At 41.0% G+C, this 18316-nt stretch overlaps 1 protein-coding gene across 1 annotated transcript; it reads right to left on the bottom strand.

Moving 5' to 3' along the window:
* Positions 1 to 2732: 2732 nt before the first annotated feature.
* On the bottom strand, positions 2733 to 17095 carry lhx5 (LIM homeobox 5). Its single transcript, XM_026173136.2, has 5 exons — positions 16498 to 17095; positions 14428 to 14651; positions 13174 to 13451; positions 10208 to 10373; positions 2733 to 4767 (listed from the first exon to the last, which is right to left on the bottom strand). Exons 1-5 carry the CDS (start codon positions 16668 to 16670, stop codon positions 4418 to 4420), a joined length of 1191 nt encoding a protein of 396 aa, XP_026028921.2. The 5' UTR covers positions 16671 to 17095; the 3' UTR covers positions 2733 to 4417.
* Positions 17096 to 18316: the final 1221 nt, after the last annotated feature.

Here is an 18316-nt window from a genome sequence, read left to right as displayed (position 1 = left end):
TGGAGTTTGGGACGGAGTTTGTATGGCCGGATGGTATTAAAAGCCGAGCTGTAGTCTACAAAGAGGAGCCGTGCATAGGTGTTCCTGTGTTCCAAGTGCTTCAGTAATGTGTGCAGCACTGTGGCGATCGCATCCTCGGTTGACCGGTTCTCCCTGTATGCAAACTGGTGCGAGTCCAGGGATGGTGGAAAAGCAGCTCTGATGTGTTTAATGACCAGTCTCTCCAGGCATTTGGCGGGAATGGGGGTGAGTGCCACAGGTCTGAAATCGTTCAGACATGTGACATTTGACTGTTTTGGGATGGGAACGATGGTTGCTGCTTTGAAACAGGATGGTACCAGTGAACAGGACAACAAGGTGTTATATATAGAGGTGAAGACGTCCGCCAGGTCCGCAGCACAGTCTTTTAGCACCCGGCCCAGCACTCCATCCGGCCCGGCCGCCTTCCTGGTATTAATGCTCAGGTACACACGCCTCAGCTCATGAGTGCTCAGGACCGGAGCAGGGTCGGTTGAGGGGAGAGGGAACAGGACAGGGTCGGTGTTCTCCCTATCAAAACGGGCATAAAAGAGATTTAGATCCTTAGCCAGAGTAGAACTGTCGGCTGAGGGTGATGGTGTTCTTCTTTTGTAGTCCGTGATAGCCCTGATGCCCTCCCAGACCTGCCTTGGGTTTGTGTTGTTCTCAAACCTGGCCTCGATACGCCTCCTGTGCTGCTGCTTGGCAGTCTTGATGCCTCTTCTCAGGTTGGCCCTGGCAGCACTGTATGCCTCCTGGTCCCCGGATTTGAAAGCGTTGTTCCTTGTTCGAATAAGTTGTTGAACTCCGTGTGTCATCCAGGGTGGATTATTAGGGAACACACGGAATCGTTTCCAAGTTGTTACATTGTCCACACAGAAACAGATGTAGTCCAAGACAGTGGAGGTGTAACTGTCCAATGCGACACAAGGATATTAAACATATCAGGTCCCCATAAGGAGAATCATGTGCTAACGGTCTAAATGACTCAGGTAAAGTTTGTAGCATGCGTGCTTGTTGTTTTTGTCTGCGTCCACTTGTCTTTGCACTAGGATGATGTCGGCGTAAATGTGCAGTCATATTCGTTGTGTTCCCACTAGTGCTGTCAGCGTTAATCTGAAATGACATTAATGCCACAACACGGCAAATCTCCGTTAACGAGCTACCGCGGATCACCCCGTGCGAGGGGCTGGACGGCGTCAACACGTTAACGAGCTAACTACGCTAACGCAGTAGTTTCCACCCATGTAATTGAGCATTGCGTGGCACATCCAACATACTGTTTTACTTTAGTCCATGATGTGCTTACCTTCAGGGTCATACTTCACATGAAGACCAAAATAGTTCCAAAGGCCAGATCTGAATGAGGGTGGGGGAGGTTCAATTTGCCATGTTGCAACGTGCTTAGCTTCTGTCTTGCTAGCTTGCGCTGCCCTTAGTGGATCTGCGCTCGACAGTGCAGCCTAGGCGGAGTAGTCGAATGCAGATCCACTGAGCTCTCAACACGGACAGCATCGTCAGAAGAAAAGTTGATAAAATAAATTAAAATTTTGTATTGTTCGATGCATATGCGTACCGAACCGAAAACACTGTATCGAACAGTTCAATATCGATACGAGTATCGTTGCAACCCTAGCTAGCAGTGAACAACCCCTCACAAACCCACTGGAACAGCAGATATCAGAGAGAGTCAAGTTACGAACTAGCTGGTTATTGAGCATTTAGCAAACAGAGAGCCACACATTCCACCCATGAGTGGAGGCGAAGAGCAAAAATAGTATTGAAGGACAGACAATATTCAGCTTAATCAAAATTAACCATTAAACATGACCCCAGATTAAGGATAATGTCACTTTGCCTCTGCCGCTGGTAGCTACCAGTATGGAAAAGAAATAGTAAAAACTTACAAAAGACTTGCATAAGATGTGGCCTACTTCATTTACTCATGAAAGTGGCCACTTTCTCATTACTTTCATATATTGTTTTAGTAAGTATCCAAAACATACAAGTTTAATTTATATAACTTTTCAAGGGATCTTATATCTATTTTCACTCTTGTATGCTTTTCATACAAGTTTCACACAAGACAGATACAAACTTTATAAGATTTATATATATCGTTTCCATATGGGTAAGATATTCATCACGGCAATTTTTGTAAGCTAATCAAATGCTAATGTTGTGTTTCTAACCTCATAGTTGAAAAAGTAAATAAATGTGCATTTAATCCACACACGATAAACACAATTGGTAAAACAAGTAGTCAAAGTGCTCGCCACTGCATTGCAGTGAATTCTTGCATGTGTTGAGGCTGGCAACCACCCTAAAATTGCATTTATCCATAAGTGTCTTCAGCAGTATCAGTAACATCAAAAGTGTTACAACTGATTAATTTTTTATAAAATGTCCTAACAAAGATATATGTGTTATAGCTGATTGGGATCAAGCTAATATGAACTGCTTTGTATTTTATTGGGCTGTTAGTTTTACTGTAATGCATAATTTTAACAAGCTAATCATTTTTCTTATTGTAATCATTATCAGCACAGTAAATGCTAAACAGGTGTAGCTGAGTTAAGAGTGCGATATTGTTCTCTCAAACTTAATGAGTAGCTAAAGCAAATTATGGCTGCTTTGAAATCATGCTAGTACTACTTTGCTTTACAGCAAATTAAAGAAAAGATGTGTGACGACACTAAACAAGAAACCAGATCTTCAAGTTATAAGAGAAGGTTTTATTACCAGTGCTATTTACATAGAAATAATACAGCCTTGCCCCAATTCCCCCCCATAAATCTACACACACACACACACACACACACACACACACACACACACACACACGAACAAGCATACACACTCGCAAGCGTTCAGAAAGACACAGACAAGCTCCCACTCAGTCCTGTATCCAAGAATATCTCCATACAACAGAAAAAGAGACACATTCTTCCTACATCTGAAACAATGTTGAAAGGAAATACAGACGATCTGAAAACAAAATTTCAAGTAGAGCTAACTCATTGCAGAAAAAAAACAGCATTCCTCGTGTTAGATGTGGTCTGTTTGAGACATTTTGTGTAGAGATGAGATTGAGCTGAGAGAGTAAAGAATGACATGGAGTTGAAATTAGGAATTGAGAGACAAAAAATAATCATTCTTTCTTTTAATATGTTTTCACAAAGGCGGACTTTTCAAATAGCAGCTGTGGTGACACTTGGCCCTGATCGGTCTGAAATAAAATGCAGAGAATTTGTCCTTTGAAGCACAAAGATGTTCACACACACAGTGATAGACACAAACACACACACACAACCCGAGTCTGCCGCTTTTGAGCTTATTTTAATTCTCTGTGCCTTAAAAATGTGGCCACTAGATGGCAATGAGTGCTTCGGAGCAGACAGCGGTAATGTCACAGATGTTGTCTGCCCCCTCTTTTGTTTTCTCTCTTTAGAGGAAGGAGACCTCAGCTGTTGAAGGACATTCTCCATTATGGGTTCAATGTTCTTTTGAAAATCAATTCCATTAAAACATGTTTTTTAAAAGGGACAGTAACAAAAGGAAGGTCAGGTGAAGCAGTGTGCAGAGCAGAACTATCAGGGCCGCTTCGATGGGTGTGAGATTTGTCCGTGTGTGTGTATGTGTGTGTGTGTGTGGGTACAAGTGTCTGTATAATTGTGTCCGTGTTTTGAATAATGGTATAGACATCCTTCTTTTGAGCTATGATCAAGAACGCTTTGTGTGCATTAAGGGACTTATAGCTGAGACGTGGGCTAGAGAATGTCAGTGCCGTGCTGGAGGTGTCAGCGTGTCTATCAAGTGGCAGCTTTTGATTTGACATGTTGGCGAATGTTTAAAATAAGCTGCCTCGATTGAAACAGGCGTAGATGAACATTAAAGCATGTATCAAAACCGGCTCCTTTGTTATGCTGAGCGTGAAGTGGCATTGAAGAGCAACAGAATGGAAACTAATACTGCTTTGAAGCAATGTCTTAAAGAAGGTGGTGAGAAACTAAGAGAACTAAACATGTCCCCTTTGGCATTTCTCCCTATTAGATGATACCGTCATTAACGTCAAGGGGAAGGCGAGAAGCACTTTTGCTGGGTGGAATCGCATTTTTTTTTCTTTTTAAATATATATATTTCAAGTCCAGTAATCCAGGAAGGGATATGCTTTGGAGTGTCTACTGGGCAGCAAATATTACGTTCTCCTACAAGCTATCCCATTCTTGATTCTGTCCATCAGTTCATCAGTTGTGAAAATCAGTCCATAAAAATCTGAGCTGTAATTTTCACCCCACAATGGTTTTTTTTTTGTTTGTTTTGTTTGTTTTTTTAATTCATCTCCTGAATTAACTAGGCTGACATTCAGCCTAGGCAATGGTCCCTGTGTTTTTGTCCTTTACCAAGCGGTGGTTTCTCCCATCTCCTGGCCTTGGTGGGACATTGGAGCGCTGTAACTGGAATTACTGGCCAAGGAGAAAGGAGGACTGGGCCCACCCCCGAATGCCTCCCCCGGGACAGGCTGAAGTGAGTTTGGTAAGCCCGGCTCTGGACTGGGAGTTTCCGCATGGGAGATCATGTCCGTGAACCTTTGGTCATCTGACGGGTGGTGGCCTGAACCCTCCATCGCTCCGGGACCAGAGCCCAGGATGTAGGGGGAGTCAGCTGGAGATTGAGCCTGTGATGATGGAGGGCCATGGGGAAAGAAGTCGTAGTTGGTCCCTGGTCCATAATAGTCACCTTGGTATTCTGTGGTGTAAGAAGAGAACACATGTGGTTAGACTTTCTATCAGATACATAAAACACTTACAGTTCCCCCAAGCAGTCTACATTTATACACACGGCTCCACCCCTACCTAAGTGGTGAAATTGATCATGTCCAATTCCCAACCAACCGGTCTCCAACAGCCTCATTTGAGTGTATAAACAACTCCACACCTCTCCACCTCAGTTCTCTCGCCTCTTACACAGTGCATTCATCTCCCTCTCCCTCATTCAGCTCGCAGCCATGCGTGTACCTCGATGGATTCCCCTACAGAAACTTCTGGATTTGGATGAGAAATTCCAAAATGAGATTCCAGCTTCCCTGCAGCCCTGCCATGTCCTGTCGGCTGCTTCTCTCTGTCAGGTCTGATGACAAACACCAGCGCTGTCGCTTGCTTCTACATTACTGGGTTGTGGTTATTTGCTGAACTACGGGTGGTTTCTCTACTTTAGTGTTGATCACTCAGCAAAGAATTATTTGATGGCTATTTTTATTATTATTCAACCAGTCCAAAAGAAATGTCAGAGGTCAACACCAGATGTCCCACACAGTTTGACATCTTTTTATTCATTTCATCTGACCAACACTTCACGACACAAAATCAATTTTGAAAAAGTAAAAAATAAAAAAGCAAAATTAGCAAGAACAGCTCAGATGTTAAAAGTTAGAAAAGGAGAATGGCATTAAAATGTCGTTAGAAATCTTTTTTTCATGCTATTTCTCCTTTTTATTTATACCTCTCTCCACTGTTTTGTCCACTACATCGTGCTTTCAGCATCGTGTCAGCGTGACTCCATCTTGCCATGTTCCCACTGTGTTTGTATCCAGTGTCACGATAGCTAAGCCCCGATGACAACCATGATATTTAAAGGTTTATTATCAATGTTATGTTAATATTGTATTAGATTAGTATCATAAATAACTGTATAACTGCTCATTCTGTATGTTTTTGTACACATTTATTTCCCAAATCTCTCGCCACAACCTTGAATTTGCTTTTGGACTTCAACCCTCATGCAACCAAACTACCTAATTATGAAAATGACCGAGTGAGGTCATTCAGCATACCTGTACTCTTTCATTTATTTGACATTCTCAGAATTTCTAATGTAAATAATTATGGGTTTCAGTCACTTTTATGAATTAACAGCATTAACCCATTCATCTCCATCAGCACTTTGGGCATTGAGTATTCGCCTTAATGCTTCTGCAGTAGTTAATCTTTCTACTCTAGCTCTGTTAGCCAGGAATCCATAATTAACAGAAAAAAATATATTATTAAAAAATATTTTATACATAAACTACAACAAGTTGTAAATAGATCAACAATATGTGGCGGGAAAGATTTCAGTCATGACCCTATTCAGCCACTTGAAGGCTAATTAATTCCCAATAAATAAAATACAACAAACAGCAAAGTTATAGATTAGCTTATGGTTACAAGTGAATTTTTCATTACTGTGATAATCATGAAATGAAAGCAGGTCATTGTGACTTTTTGGACCGTTAGTCACATTATTAAAAAAAGCCAAATATTTTGTCATCAATAGAATTAATCTTTTGATTGCACAGATTTTTGTGCAACATGTTGTTACACCTATAAGAGTAGATTTACTCTTATAGTGCAGAAAGTGCAAACTAGATGCATCATACAGAATGGCTAAAAATATATCTGTTGCAGAACCTTCATGTTTAAAATGCTTCCTCTATAACACTCTGAGCCAGGTCGTGGTTCGTCTTGCCGAAAATGTCTGCACCTTCTCCTGGCGTTCACTTCAAAGCGAACAAAGAGCAAACAACTGACACATTAATAACAGATTTTGTTGCTTTCAAAGATGTTCTTCATTGCATACTTGGATAAATAAATATTTCCTGGTTAACCTATGACACTGACTGGCATGCTTATGCCTCTTAGAGGTTTCAGACATCTCTTTGTTTCCTCGCTCGTACTTCTACAGCACAATTTTGTTTCTGGTTCCCATAGTAGAAGAAGAGTTTTGAGTGTCAAAAATAAACAGTGACATCCCCAAAGACTATCCCTGTTGACTGCATAATTAAAACAACTTTCTAAGGGATTATCATCGCTTATAAGATGGTCTTTTGATCCAGAGTACCTGGAAATCTGCCAGTCGAAACACAAAATATGACCTTCTGGTCTCGGCTACAAATGAGAAACCTATACTAAATTTAAACATATCAAATAATGTAGCAGATATGAAGCCAGCAACCATTTACTGAATCAACCCTGCAAACTCCCTGTAACTTCTTTGCATGTAGTGTGTATGGTGCATTTAGTGTTTTAAACTGGCAACAACTATGGTCTTTAAGATGAACACTCGTCTTGCCAAGGCTATTATTAAGGGCAGCCCATGCTACTCTTGAGGTTGTCTCATAGATGTAATGCAATCACCAAAGGGCAGTTCCACTCAGCTTAGCTTAGCACAAAGACTTCTTTTGACCAGCTCAGCACAAACAGTGGAAAAGAAAATGCTAGCTCTGACTGAAGGAAACAAATCCACCCATAAGAATTCACATTAAACTGTGATTGCACGTAGTCATGCAATATAATAGCTTAATTCTACATGCAGAATCGCAACAGTAGTATATTGTCAGTATTTTAGAGACCACCCAAAATGTTGCAAATCGTGTTTTCAGGGGAGCTCATATCCTATATACAGCAGTCAACCTGAAAAAGGGTTTGTATTTGTACTTTTTGAGATTTAATGTTGCAGACAGGAAGATTTAATCTAATAACTAAGACAGACTATAGCTGTTCCCAAGGTTGTATATTGAGCTTTAAGCTAACCTGTTCCTTACATACAAGAAACTTAAATTATATGAATATGTGCCCCTATTATTAGAAAAAACAAAATGAATCGATCTTAAATCAACACAGCTATGCTTTCAAACAGGCACTGCAATTATTCTTCCACTACAGCCAGCACAGTGGACTCAGATGACAAGTAGCCACAGGCAGTGCTTGCACTGCAAAAAGTCTGGAAGGTGATTTTTAAAATGATTAAATATTAAGTGATTTTCTATTTCGTGTGTTGTTCATCATAAGCAATGACCAAAACAGTTTAGAAAGAATTGATTGGCTTAACAAATAGCCTGTTACTTTATACACTCTTTGCATCTACTAATCAACAATTACTACAAACCTTCAACTGCCTCCTGTTTCTCATTCCAAACTCCCAGAGTTGCATTAAATCTATTCGGTTTCAGCACCGCCGTGAACCGAGATCGATGACAGGTTTTATCCCCGTGCCCCAGATGCTACACTAACATTTCTCCACTCCTACCATATGTTCTTCTCACTGCTATTTCAGTCGAAACGGGGAGGCTCGAGAACTAACAGGTTATACCTCAAGAAACATTCGGCCTAATTGTAAAATCTGCATTTATTTGTCGTAGTGTGTAATTTTGTTTTATTTATTTGTTATAAATTATCAGGAGGTATAATCAAAGGTTTTGCAAACAAGCTAATTGTTAGATTTCCCAAACAGGCTCCTGCTAGTTCAGCTGACCTTGGGGATAAGCAAAAAGCTTGTCTTGTGGTGTGTTCATGTGTGTGCGGATGAAAGAGAGAGAGAGAGACCAGGGTAGGTGCTGAGGGGAGTGTCAGCTCTGCAAACTATAATTACACTCATACATGCAGATGCATCATACCACACACACAGGCATCGCTCGCTCTGAACAGCAGCAGAGGAACACGAGGAGGCAGCGAGCTTAGATAAAGGCAAGCAGGCTGGCCTGCGCTGCCGTGGGACAAAAGGGTGTGAAAAGCAGAGTGCAAAGAAAGCGAGAGACATGAGAGCGAGGGATGGAGGTTTTTTGTCCTCTCTTTTCCCCTCCCACTCCCTGTGTTGCAGCCTTGATGGCTCCGGTTTATTGTATCCTCAATGCCAGGGCCCTTCAGGTAGAGGTGCAGGAGGTGCTGTATGGAAACAGCAACTCACAGACTGTCCATCAAAAACAAACTGCTGATATGCATGACAGGTGCATCGGCTTTATTCCTGCAGTACAGTGTGGGGCGGCTGTTGCGTTAGCGCTGTGTTGTTATCTCGCTCTTTTGTCTTGAGATTATTTTCTTTTGAAGCAAAGGGTCTTTTTTCTCTTTATTTTTTTATGACCTTTAAAAAGCAATGTTTTTTTGACAATCTCTACACCAACTGGAGAATCTATTTCAGCAACAAACCAACTCCTTTTTTTATGAAACCTTTGGACTATAAGTGCAAATGCATGCCTTGTTTTCCCCTTGTGGCAGCAGAAATATTTCATCAGGGTGTTGTTCGTTGTAGTTATTTGCATTAGAATGGTCAGTATATTAGTGCACTAATAAGTCTAGCTTATCTTATATAGCAATAGCTAAATATATTCCTGTATGGAGGTATGTGTCTGGCTTTGGTTAAAATGAATGCATCTCTCTTTAAAATGAATAAATCTTCTATTCATTTTAACGTCCTTATCGAACGCACCCTTTCTTTCTTTGAACAAGTATTCTTCTCTCACAGCTGTGTTTTTAAGACGGAAGCTAGCTACTTTTCAGAAAGTGAATGACACTCACAAGTTGTGATCTTGGAAAGGGTTATTAGGTGCAACTTCATGCTGAATAAAAGTTAAGAGAGACAAGAAGGGAGACGTGTTTCTATTGCTGAATGGCACAGAAATCAATTCTCACAAATATAGTGGAGCCATTACAGGTGCCATTTTTGAAGTTCACCATTCTGAAAGGCCAAAATAAAAAAATAAAAAAATAAAAAAATCACACTTCAGTCATGCCACCCATGCTGCAAGCTTTGTTTGCAAAGTGTCCCACTGGAACATATGTGCTCCTATCTAGCATTTTCTCTCCTAGCTATGTAACAAATGTGACAGTTCAACAGGATTGAAACTTTATTTACATTCCTCTGGGCGCGCTGAGATAACCAGACTACAGAGCTGTGCTCGGAACAGTTAACAGTTAAAAGCTTCTTAGCTGGTTATTGTGTACCACACAAACTGAGTGCAGCGTGCACGAGATTAGACTTAGACTCAAGTCCTGATCATTTCATCTCTGAACAAAAGATGAGTGGATTCAAGAAAGTAATGTGAAAGCAAATGATCCAATAAAGTACACTGGGGCTCCACCTGTATTCTAATATATAGCAGATTTATGTGATATACTTGCAACGTGAAAAACATCCTCCAGGCACCTGCTTTCCTCAGAACTGCAGTTTGCTTACACAATATCACCTTTTTTTGAGTGTGAAACCAGGGATACAGATTATATTTGCTATTGCACTTGCTCCATATTGCGCATTAATATTGCAAGAGGTAAAGAACCTGCAGGTGTGGTATCTGAGTGTATTTAAAGACACAGCAAGAAGTGTGCACTAAATTTGTGCTAGCACTGCATCTGTTGTCACAGCGTTCATTTCTTACCTCCATAGTAACCGTAGGCTCCAGGTCCTAAGATGTCTGGGTCTTCCAGCCTGCCTCCCAGCGGCCTCATCCTCCTCGGGCCCCTGAAGAAGGCATGCCGTCGGGCGCCCAGAGCACTCAGCTGCTTCATTCTCCGTTCTTTGGATCTTCTGTTCTGGAACCAGACCTGAAACAAACCAGGGTCTGAGTTATCAGCCGATCTCATCTTTTTTCTTTCTTTTTTTTCTTTTTTCTTTTTTTTTTTACAAATTTGTAGTTTATTGTCATCCTTTTTCAAATCACCATTCACTCAAACTGTAGTAAACCTTGCAGAGCTTGTAAAAACGCACAAATGATGTCGATGTGAGAGTAACACTGGGGTGTGATCAAAAACAAAACAAAAAAAAAAAATCTGTGAACCACAATTGAAAAGCTAAAACAATTACATATGGACCAACTAATCGTTTTAAGGGTTTTTCTTACTGTTAATGCTCAATGTTGCAAAGTTTGCACCACTTTCAAATTTCACAATTAAATTCAAATGAATTGATTCCTTTAAAGAGCTTTTATTCAGAAGCTGCAAACTATTTCCCAGAAATGACACAACGTACTTGCCTCCCAATTATCTGGCACCTCTGCACCCATTTTGAACTGTATTTACTGTACCACAATTAGCTGTGGCCTGTTTTCATTTGTATTAATTGAGGTGTAAATGCTTGAAATTCAGCTTCAAAAATGACTTGATGGGTTCTATGGGTTTTTAAAGTATAAAAACCCATAAAAATGCCATTAACAGAAAAAGTCAAAGAACTCAATCTCATATGAACATTCTGCAGTGCGACACAAGAATTACATAGGTATAATCAAATCGTTGTTTGCACATAATGAATCGGGAGGCGTTTTGTGCTACAGTGTTAGAGTTCATGTCAAAAAAGCACAAAAGGATCAAAATGAAAAATTAGGAAAGCCAGCGATGACTGAATAATAACAAGAAAGGAACAATTTCTGCTCCATTTTTCCAGTGATGATGGCAGTTTCCTGTTGCAAATTTCAGATGAATAGCAAAGTAATATCAACGGCCCCAAATACAAAGCCATATGAAGTTAAACCACTGAGATTAAATAAACTGTCTTTCAAAGACAAACAAAGGAGGGTTTCAAAATTGCAAAACGGTGCATCATATGGAAGAATGTCTTTGAATTATAAGCACATAACACATCTCGTTTCGCCTTTGCTTCACTGCTGCATAATGATCTATGTTCACACCAGCTAGGCTATGCCAGAGGGAGAATCCCACTGTGCTACAGATTAACAAAAACACACTCACAAAAAAAAGAAAAACACACACACACACACACACATATCCCCTTCCACACATACACCTAAAACTACTTAGGCTCTGCACTCTGTGCTCCAGCGGCAAACGCAACACCTGCTTATTGAGAACAATCATCTAACTGTAGGGTACATTTTTATGGAAATGCTCTCGCTTCCCTTGAGAGAGCGTTGCTTAGGGATTACATACGCATGCTGGAGAAGCAGCGTGGCTCACAGGGCTCCCTGCGTTGAGAGCAATGGTATTTAACACACACTGAACAGGGAGGAAGATGACGAAACGCAGCCTCCATTTTGGCTCCGAGCAACACACACAGGCAGAGGGTGCAGAGGTGGAATGGGGAGGTGGGGAGGTGGGGGGGTGGGGGGGGGTGGGGGGGCTTATCGCAGCCCAGACTGACTGACTGATATATCGACTGGTTTGCTGGTTCATTGAATGATTGATTGATTCATTGAGCGATTGAGCTCTGTTGCTGCACACTCGCACATGCTGGCTGCAGTTTATGATATAGATGAAGCGGTGGAGAAGCACGGGCTGTAAGTGAGTAAGAGCGGAGAGGTGGGAAAGGGGAGGGTGGTATGTAAATCTGTGAAATCAGCGATAATTACAGTGAGTGCACAAAAAGCCACATCACAGTTGGCAGAGATGGTGCTAATCATCCTAACACAGTCTGCACCCAGGCATCAAGCATGTGTGCTTGCATGTGTGTCTGTGTGTGTGTTTTGAGGATGGCAGAGAGGTCCAAAAACAGTGTATGCTTGTGTTGTATTGCACAACATGTTTGTATGTGGGTTTCCTCTTACCTTTGGCAAAAACAAAGCTAACCTTTCACTAATTTCATGGCTGTGCATCACATGTTATTGCTGAAACAAACACAGTCTGCACCCCAAAAAAGGAAATTCTTTTACAAATAATGTATTTCTCATGCATCAATAAAATGTATTAGTGTAAGTTCAAAGTGTGCTTTGATGTTTTTATGCTGAAATTACAAGCAAGTAGGAGACTCTTTTTTATAGAAAAAATAAAGTGTGATTTATGATTTTGAATGCAGTAATTTAAAAAAAACAACTTGCGTTTAAATAAAAGTATCAAATGTTGTAACCATATTTCTATAAAAGTCAATCATAAATAAATAATAAAATAAGTAAGTGTGAACATTAAAAACAATGCTTTTCTGCATATTGTGAATCTACTGTTAATGCAAACATGAAACTCTCATTTTAGGCACCATGCTGCCTGCAGTTCCATATGTTGGACTGTTTTTTGGGGGGTTTTACAAGCTAGGAAAAAAAATGCTACAGTACAAAATAAAATCAACCAAATCCATATATTTCATGAAATACTTCCACAACACAAAAATAAAGCCAAAATAAACAAACAAGGAAGACAGTTTACATACAGCAGGTGGTGGGGTTCGTTTAAATGTGGCATATATTCATCTAATAGTCCGCATCGTGTTTTGGCATTTCACTAATAGATGATGAGGCTTTCAATTAAATGTCTGCACATTTCAGTAAAATTAAAAAGTAATTCCTTTGATTTATAATGTGTCATCTGTCTCTAATCTGTCCGTGTCGCCGCAGATCCCTCCCTCATCTGAATCGAAGAAAAAAAAGTTCCAGCGATCCACAAACAACACAGCTGATCTTACCTGGATGACGCGCATGTTCAGCCCTGTTTCCTGTGCCAGCTGTTCTCGAATGTGCCGGGTCGGTTTCGGCGTGGCAACAAAAGCAGCCTTTAACGTTTCCAGCTGCTTGGCCTTGATGGTGGTCCGGGGCCCCCGCCTTTTGGCCCCAGAGTTCTGCTCCTCGTTCTCAATATTGTTCGTTTCCTTATCTGAGGACGTTGAATTGTCCGTCTCTTTTATGTCGTCCTGTATTGGGTCCTGCAGATCCGGCGATAAACTCCTATCTGTGCACGACGACACTGGGGGACGGGGCGGATGGGTGGGGGGACAAACAAGAAGGAAGGTCAGGTCACGATCCGAAATGTCAAGGTGGGGGGTGGCGGGGTGCGGTGGGTGGTGGTGGGGGGCTGTTTTAATCAGCCTTGGAGATGCACACAAGCGTTGCTGACTATTACGCATCCGAAACTTGACCTAATGGTAAATGAAATGCGTTTTTTACGCCCCTCGGTGAATTTTTGTCTCCCAGTTTCTGTTTTCCCTTCTTTCTTTATTTGTATATTTATTTTTCTTAAATAATATCTGAAGTATCAAACAAAACGCAAAAAACAAATGCGCAAAATAATACCAAAAAATAAAAATAAAAATCCACAGTTGCTAACATCTCCAATTTACGCACACAAAAAAAGATGACATACGGGCATGCAGCCATATTACATTTGCGAGCAAATGAAGAGATTTATATTGGAGATCAAAACAAAGGGTTTATGAAAAAGGGACGCGTGACACCTTTAGTAAATAGGGTGTGGAGTGGAGTTGCTGCCCTCCTGAGCTTTTTATAAGGATAAATAGAGTGGAATGAGGAGCAGCACACACGGCCAGACCAACAGACTCATCCCCAGTGGACCCTGACGTATAATAACAGAAAGCTATTGTTCTTTGGAGGTAAATATTGAAAGTATTCATCTCATAAGGTTACTGTGAGATGCTCTCCGCGGAATGCTGCAAAAGCTCAGCATCAACTTATATTTAAAGCCGCCACTTCTGCTTTTCTTTTGTCTATTAAAATGCTGATTGCCAATTTATTCATCCGATTTCTTTCTTTCTTTCTTTCTTTCTTTCTTTCTTTCTTTCTTTCTTTCTTTCTTTCTTTCTTTTTAAATCGGTTCCACGGTTATTAAAATAAACAACGCCCTCAGCAGCCCTCTTATTGTTATCATTGCTTATTGTTGAATGGGAGACAAAAACGCAGCGCAGGCCTGGTGTCGCTTCGCTTACCTGAGTTCAAGTTGACTTCCTTTATGGCCCCGGAGCTCAGATAATCATCTTTGCACACAAACTTGTTCTCGTCTATCACATAGAGTTCTTCTCCCGTGGACAGCTGTTTGTTACACACCATGCAGGTGAAGCAGTTTAGGTGAAACACTTTGCTTCGAGCTTTGCGGACCAAGTCGTTCGGCGAGATTCCCTGCAGACAGCCAGCGCATTTAGTGCCAAATCGCCTGCACGGAAAACGAAAAATGAAGGTGAGATTGAGATTTTTTTTTTATGACGGCAGCGCGTAAAGGGGTCTGTTAGAAATTACCCACATCCATCATATAATCATTAATACTAAAAAGAAGCTGGTATTAAAATAATATTAATTTAGAAGGAATAAACAGGTTTAACGCCTTTAGTTTAGCAAGTGATATAAATGTCACTAACACATAATAATAATAATAATAATAATAATAATAATAATAATAATAATAATAATAATAATAATAATAATAATAATCCACTGTAACGTTTTTAGTAAATAAAACGTAACAGGTAATTACTCAACCAGAGCACCTCTCTCTATGAGAGTGTTGATAACATAGCCATTAAAATCATTTAGAAAAAGACTTTAGAGAAAGTTTTTTTTTTTTAAAAACCTTCCTAATTTTGATTGAGGTGCTCTGACAATAACCCCACGCAAAACGTATTAGTGACAATCAACACATTGTACTCGTGGATATATTATAGGATTAGGCAGAGTAGGAGCATCTTAGCGTGCAAATCTTCTCTTAATCCATATTCACCCGCGCTTAAATAGCACTGGGTGGGAAGACTCATCGATTTGATACACAAATAGCCCAAAAATAAATTCACTAAAATTCCCCCTCCTCATTTGCCGGGGTGAGTCCGTTTTTTCCCCTTTCTCTCTTTTTAATTACTCTCAAAAGAAGTGCGATAAAGCACATTTGACTGAGTGACGCTTACAGTATTTCTCGCCTGCCCAGATGTCTTTACTGATGGAAAGAGTTTGAACAGATGCTTAAGGCTCACTTTGGGCCTGCTGTAGCTGGATTTTAAGTCCGCCTGTCGGGGGCTGGTTAAGCCTTTGGGTGACTGCAGACACCCTTGTTGTGGAGCATTGTTTTAACACTGTGCTTGCCTTTCCATTCACTTACAATGGTATCGCATCACTATCCGCTTTTCACATGCGTGACCAAGCCTCCCCCAGCGAAAGGGCACAACTCTACTTACACAACAAATGGACACATTAGGGTGATTACTGTTTCGCCTAGCTAATGGCTGGCCATTTAAATCCACCGCTTGATGGGACCTGTGGTAATATGACGGCCAAGGCCGCGCGAGGCCAATAATAGCCCCGTCCCAACAAAGGCTGATGTGTCTTACATGTCATTAGACAATTTGGGAGAAAATAACTGACACATACAAATGAAAATGATGCTAAGAGAGTGACAAACAAGGGCTTCACTTATCACTCAATTATCTGGAACACTTTTTGGAAATTGTGAACCGGTTAATAGCCTAATGGGTGTTTGAAATAAAAGTGTTGTCTGGAGCTGGAAATAGATTTTTTTTAAAGAAAAGAAAAAAAATAAGCACAGAATACACGAGGATACAGAATCAATATATTTATATGTCCATTCTTTTATAATAGAGGCCCCTTTTGACGCCACACGGTTCATATCATTTCCTAAAAATGTCACCACACAGAGATAGGTAAAAATCATGCATTTTAAAAATTACGGATATTATTAACAAATAAGGGAAAATGTATACTTTTAGATTTATCTTAAATTCCTTTAACCATAAAAAAAAATCCAAGTACGGGTTAACGTGGCCTATGACCTGAGTCCAGCGCACCGAGCTCGACTTTATGTGCCAGGCTTTAATTTGTATTTTTCTTCATCCTGTTCTTCTATTATTATTTTTTTTTATCAATCTTTAACCCCAAAATAATTTCCCTTATTGTAAAGGTGTTGACGAATGCTTGAATCAAAGCGTGATTTCTTTCTTTCTCTCTCTCTCCCTCTCTTTTTTTTTTGAAGACCTCTTGATTCCAAATTCAGTTACCTGAAAAAGTCAATTTTGCAATAGAGCTTTCCGTCTCTGGAGAAGCACTTCTCGGTGAGGTTGCAGTTGCACTCACAGCACTGGACGCACTTGGCGTGCCAGGCTCTGTCCAGCACGTTGAGGAGGAACCGGTCCAAGATGGGCCGTTCGCACCCGGCACACTGGACCATCATATCGCCGGCCTGCAGGACGCCGAGTGCCGACCTACCCACGCGGACTGCGCTGCTCGGACTTGGGCACTCCGAGTTTACGCGGAACAACGTCTTGGCTCAGAGAGGTGTGCTGTCAGGCGAAAACTGGAGGGACCTGTCGTTCAAAGGCAGCGGAGTGACAATCCCCGAGAACTGCTGTAGTCCTGGTCCTGTTTGGTCGCTGTCCTGCTACTTGTCACAATCCACAAATCCAGAGGAGAAGAGGGGAGAAAAAATTCAGCTGCGCCAGCTGATGGACTGCGTAATGGCCAAACCAGACATGTTTTCTCGCCAATTCAATGTTAAAACATCATTTTTTAAACGTGTTTACTTCTAAATAATTTATCCCTTTTGCTCACGCTTTGTTTGGGGTCCAGTAATTTCCTTCAGGCTCACCTCACGTCGCCACTTGCACGTCCCTGTGCCTTGGTTATCACGAGGTTTTGCCAGCGCGACGCGCTTCCTGCGCTGAGATTGGATGACGCCCTTGTTAATTCCCGTGCCAGAAGAGCCAATCAGAGCGCAGTTGTTATGGTTACACGTTCATAGCTGTAGCCTCCGAGCGGACCCTGAGCAGAAAACACCTAGGCCGTGGATGCAGGGTGTTTGTAGTGGCGCTGATAGAGGCCAACAGGCATGAGGAAGTTTCACGGTGGGTCACGGAGACGGCACTGGCTTTAGAAGGGAATGCATCAGTTGCAGGTTAGACTATGAACGTCAGAACATTTTACTGGCGATGAACGTGAAAATGTCAGTGCATAGGTACAACGGGCACGCCTCTGAAATGAATCGGACTAGAAGTAGCTTGTTGGGAGAGGGAGTAGCCGAACAAGGCTGTGCTGGGCGAAGACAGGAGGAGGAGGGGGGACGCGGGCCTTTTCTCATGCAGAAAGCTATTTGCAGGGAAATGCGATGGATTAGCAGGAGCTCATCAATAGGGAGAGCGTGGTCACCCGGCGCTTTAACAGAGTGGCCACCAATCGAAGGGAATTTCAATATTTACCAACAGCCTCGTTTTGTTAGTTGCAGTTAAGCAAACATGCGATGCGCTAATTCGTGTTGGGTGAGACTGTTTTAAGCATAATGGGGCCTCATTTGAATGAAATTAGGTGTGAATTTTGGCTCATTTTACACGACTGAAGGCCATTCAAGATAACATTTAGAGGAACAGACAAACAACAAGGTTGTTAGTTTTAACAGAGGAAGAAAGGAAAACTGTTAGGATCTATCTATGAAATATACTTGTATCAACATTTAGGTGCTTTTACTATGAAAGGTTCTAAGAAGGTGTTAGCTTTAAGATAACGAATATTTACTGATTGCATAAAATTTAAAAGAGTATTGATAATATTTTTTTTAAAAATAGGTCACAATATTTTTTATTTCATTTTACCAAACAGGCATCATGATGGCAGAAGCTATGTATAAAAAATGCTTTCTTTCTTTCTTTCTTTCTTTCTTTCTTTCTTTCTTTCTTTCTTTCTTTCTTTCTTTCTTTCTTTCTTTCTTTCTTTCTTTCTTTCTTTCTTTCTTTCTCCTTATCTACCCTATTTGTTTTTTTCCTTACTTCAGTTTCTCTTTTTACTGTCTTCCTAAATTGGTACACTGATGGTGTGTAGAGCGTTTAA

This window comes from Astatotilapia calliptera, chromosome 7, assembly GCF_964374335.1.
Source record: "Astatotilapia calliptera chromosome 7, fAstCal68.1, whole genome shotgun sequence".
Lineage (NCBI taxonomy): Eukaryota > Metazoa > Chordata > Actinopteri > Cichliformes > Cichlidae > Astatotilapia > Astatotilapia calliptera.
The sequence above is the reverse complement of the archived record's forward strand: the minus strand, read 5'-3'. Positions and strand labels throughout refer to the sequence as shown.